Source organism: Colobus angolensis, unplaced genomic scaffold, assembly GCF_000951035.1.
Source record: "Colobus angolensis palliatus isolate OR3802 unplaced genomic scaffold, Cang.pa_1.0 Scaffold60, whole genome shotgun sequence".
Taxonomy (NCBI): Eukaryota; Metazoa; Chordata; class Mammalia; order Primates; family Cercopithecidae; genus Colobus; species Colobus angolensis.
This window is the reverse complement of record NW_012119599.1, coordinates 2,915,632-2,919,972: the sequence shown is the minus strand read 5'-3', so window position 1 is coordinate 2,919,972 and position 4,341 is coordinate 2,915,632. Positions and strand designations below refer to the sequence as shown.

At 56.1% G+C, this 4,341-nt stretch overlaps 1 protein-coding gene across 2 annotated transcripts in view; it reads left to right on the top strand.

Moving 5' to 3' along the window:
• The window catches only part of CBLC (Cbl proto-oncogene C, E3 ubiquitin protein ligase), a 24,512-nt gene that overhangs the window by 1,065 nt on the left and 19,106 nt on the right, over window positions 1-4,341 (top strand). For both annotated transcript variants that reach the window (XM_011963034.1, XM_011963033.1), the window contains exons 2-4: window positions 1,828-1,974; window positions 2,140-2,296; window positions 3,084-3,205. In XM_011963034.1, the coding sequence (XP_011818424.1) occupies window positions 1,828-1,974; window positions 2,140-2,296; window positions 3,084-3,205 (426 nt within the window). The remainder of the gene's footprint in view (window positions 1-1,827; window positions 1,975-2,139; window positions 2,297-3,083; window positions 3,206-4,341) is intronic.

The following is a 4,341-nucleotide window of genomic DNA, read 5'->3' as shown; positions in this document are numbered from 1 at the left end:
CCCCAGCCCCTCCTCCCTCAGACTCAGGGATCCAGGCCCCCAGCACCTCCTCCCTCAGACCCAGGAGTCCAGGCCCCCAGCACCTCCTCCCTCAGACACAGGGGTCCAGCCCCCAGCCCCTCCTCCCTCAGACTCAGGGATCCAGGCCCCAGCCCCTCCTCCCTCAGACCCAGGGGTCCAGACCCAGCCCCTCCTTCCTACTGGAACCTGGAAAATGGGCTACCCAGTTTTCTCCTTCCTTGGGCGCCCACGCTCTCAGCCCCATTTTGCCTTTTCCTCGGTTACCCAGCAGCCCGATTCTGGTTCCCACTATCCCACTATCTCAGAATTCGGGGACCCTATGGGGCTTGCTATGTTGAGGATAAAATAAAAGTTAGCTATTACTATTATTATCTGATTCAAAGTTCTCTAGATGTGTGCACATTTGTGATCAGAACTTGGCCTGGTCTGGCCAGGTACAGTGGCTCACACCTGTAATCCCAGCTCTTTGGGAGGCCCAGCTGGGAGGATCAGGCCTCAGAATGTGGAGACCCCATGGGCTCCTAGGTTGAGGAGAGGTAGATGGACACACCCAAAGGGACTGATCATTAGGTCCCCATGACGGTTTCTGCCTGGACTACCCACTTGGTCTTTAGTTCCTGAGGAACAGCTGGCTCCAGACCCAAGACCTGCCTGGAGGCCGCCTCTGCTGTACTGCACAGAGGAAGGAACCTCAGAGTGACAGGGCAGACGAGGTTTGGGGCCCAGAGCCCAGAACAAGGTCTAGTTCAGTGACCCATGCCACTTTATATCAAATATTTTGTAGTGTCTCTATTTTTTTGGTTTTTGGGACACAAAGTCTTGCTCTGTCGCCCAGACTGGAGTGCAGTGGCACCATCGTGGCTCACTGCAGCCTCAAACTCGTGGGCTCAAGTGATCCTCCCACCTCAGCCTCCCATGGAGCCGGGACCACAGGCGTGCACCACCGTGCCAGGCTAATCTTTTTATTTTTTGGTAGAGAGGAGGTCTTGCTATGTTGTCTAGGCTGGTCTCAAACTCCTGGCCTTATGCGATCTTCCCACCTCAGCCTCCCACAGTGCTGAGATGACAGGCGAGAGCCACCGTGTCCAGCCAAGTGTTTCCTTAATTCATCCTGAAATGACATGCAGAGGTTTAACAACCTACCCACCTATAGTTTTTTAATCACTATAATGCCCAAATTATAAGAGAGTGATAAAAGGAATTTTTTTCATAAATATTATCTATGTTTTAAATGAAAATGCCAAGGCACAATCATTCTTGGAAGGCAGAGTTGACTAGTCAGACACTCGTACCTGTAGGCAGAACCACTATCATACAGAATTAAATAGTCTTCCCTTAATATATAGGAAAGCTGGATTTCTGCAAAATTCAGCATAATTTTTTTTTTTTTTTTAGACATGGTCTCACTCTGTTGCCCAGGCTGGAGTGCAGTGGCGCGATCTCAGCTCACTGCCACCTCCACCTCCTGGGTTTCAGCAATTCTCCTGCCTCAGCCTCTTGAGTAGCTGGGATTACAGGCGGATGCCACCATGCCAGGCTAGTTTTTGTATTTTCAGTAGAGACAGGGTTTTGCCATGTTGGCCAGGGTAGTCATGAACTCCTGACTTCAAGTGATCCACCCACCTTGGCCTCCCAAAGTGCTGGGATTACAGGCGTGAGCCACCACGCCCAGCAGGAATGGACTCTTATCTTACACTGATGAGATAGAGTCCACAGCCTTGTCCCTGCGGGTGTTCCCCGTGACGGGAGGAAGAGGGTGTCAGTGGGAGCCTCAAGGATAGCCAGAGTCCTTGCTCATCCCCACAGGCGACAGCTGGCCAAGCTGGCCATCATCTTCAGCCACATGCACGCAGAGCTGCACGCACTCTTCCCCGGAGGAAAGTACTGTGGACACGTGTACCAGCTCACCAAGGCCCCAGCCCACATCTTCTGGAGGGAGCGTTGTGGAGCCCGGTGAGTAAGCCCTTGTCCTCAGGCACCCTCAGCTCCCGGAGCCCCATCCTGCCCTGGCCCAGGGACCCAGGAGTCCAGGCCCACAGCTGCTTCCCTCCTGCAGAGCCTCCCATCATAGGCTCCGAGAGGCCTCAGCGGTGTCTCCCCCACCCCTCTCCCACCCAGGTGCGTGCTGCCCTGGGCTGAGTTTGAGTCCCTCCTGGGCACCTGCCACCCTGTGGAACCAGGCTGCACAGCCCTGGCCTTGCGCACCACCATCGACCTCACCTGCAGCGGGCACGTGTCCATCTTCGAGTTCGACGTCTTCACCAGGCTCTTCCAGGTCAGGGAAGGCCAAGGCTGGGAGCCAGACTTGGGTCCAGGAGGAAGAAGAGGGCTGAAACCTGGAGTCCTGGGCCTGAGGGAGGAGGGGCTAGGGCCTGGACTCCTGGGTCTGAGGGAGGAGGGCCTGGGGCCTGGACTCCTGGGTCTGAGGGAGGAGGGCCTGGGGCCTGGACTCCTGGGTCTGAGGGAGGAGGGGGCTGGAGGCCTGGACTCCTGGGTCTGAGGGAGGAGGGCCTGGGGCCTGGACTCCTGGGTCTGAGGGAGGAGGGGGCTGGAGGCCTGGACTCCTGGGTCTGAGGGAGGAGGGGCTGGGGCCTGGACTCCAGGGTCTGAGGGAGGAGAGTGCTGGGGGCCTGGACTCTTGGGTCTGAGGGAGGAGGGCCTGGGGCCTGGACTCCAGGGTCTGAGGGAGGAGGGCCTGGGGCCTGGACTCCTGGGTCTGAGGGAGGAGCGCCTGGGGCCTGGACTCCTGGGTCTGAGGGAGGAGGGGGCTGGAGGCCTGGACTCCTGGGTCTGAGGGAGGAGGAGGGCCTGGGGCCTGGACTCCAGGGTCTGAGGGAGGAGAGGGCTGGGGGCCTGGACTCTTGGGTCTGAGGAAGGAGGAAGCTAGGGTCCCAAACTCTTGAGTCCTGGAAAAAGAAGAGCTTGGGGTCTTGTAAAAGGGATATGCCTGAGGCTCACCATGGGTGTGAAGGAGGTGGCTGGATTCTCGGGCCCCTGGGGACTACTTAGGGATGTGACTGCTTTCCTGGTCTCTCTCTGATCCAAACTCTGCCCCACCCCAGCCATGGCCAACACTCCTCAAGAACTGGCAGCTCCTGGCAGTCAACCACCCGGGCTACATGGCCTTCCTCACCTATGGTGAGGTCCAAGAGCGTCTGCAGGCCTGCAGGGACAGGCCAGGAAGGTAAAGGGTCCGGGGCTTGGGAGAACAAGGCTGCAGGGCTCAGGGATCTGCGCTCTGGGCTGGTGCATGGTGGAGCCCAGATGTCCTTCCAAGAGTGGGAACAGAGGTACCTGGGACCCCAGAGAGTTAATAACTCAGAGGCAGGACACTGAGTGCCCCTCCCAGCCCGTCTCTTCTCTCGTGACCTCGTGTACTGTCCCATAATCCTGCAGCTAAGGGACAGTGCCCTCTGTAGCAAGGAGCCCAAAGACCCTGCTTCAGGGTAACGTCCATTTCTGGTAGGTCAGAGCCATGTTGCACCATCTGTTCAATATTTGGAGGGTGACTTTCCCACCTATTGGCATAGGAGACTGAAAAACAAGATGTGTGAGTCCTTCAATTATTTCAAGTCAGGAGTTTTGAGCTCTTGGGTCCCCCGTGCCTAGCCCCGACAATTCTCAGAGGGCTGAGAATTGAGCTGTCTAGAATACCAAGAGAATAGGAGGTCAGGTTTGTGAGTCTCTGCCGGGCTGAGGTAGAGGAGTAGGAAGGTGAGTGCATTAGCATTCTTCCAGTTACACTTCAAACTAATTTAAAGGAAAAGAAAAAGGAAATAATAAATTCCTATAATTGAAAAGGCCAGGCCTGGCACAGTGGCTCACACCTGTAATCCCAGCACTTTGGGATGCCGAGGCGGGCAAATCACTTGAGGTCAGGAGTTCGAGACCAGCCTGGCCAACATGGTGAAACCCCATCTCTACTAAAAGTACAAAAATTAGGCCTGGCACGGTGGCTCATGCCTGTAATCCCAGCACTTCGGGAGGCCGAGGAGGGTGGATCACCTGAGGGCAAGAGTTCAAGACCAGCTTGGCCAACATGGCGAAACCTCATCTCTACTAAAAATACAAAAAATTAGCCAGGTATGCACCTGTAATCCCAGCTACTCGGGAGGCTGAGGCAGGAGAATTGCTTGAACCCGGGAGGCAGAGGTTACAGTGAGCCAAGATCATGCCGTTGCACTCCAGCCTGGGCAATAAGAGCTAGATTCTGTCTCAAAAAAAAAAAAAGGCCAGGCGCGGTGGCTCAAGCCTGTAATCCCAGCACTTTGGGAGGCCGAGACGGGCGGATCACAAGGTCAGGAGATCAAGACCATCCTG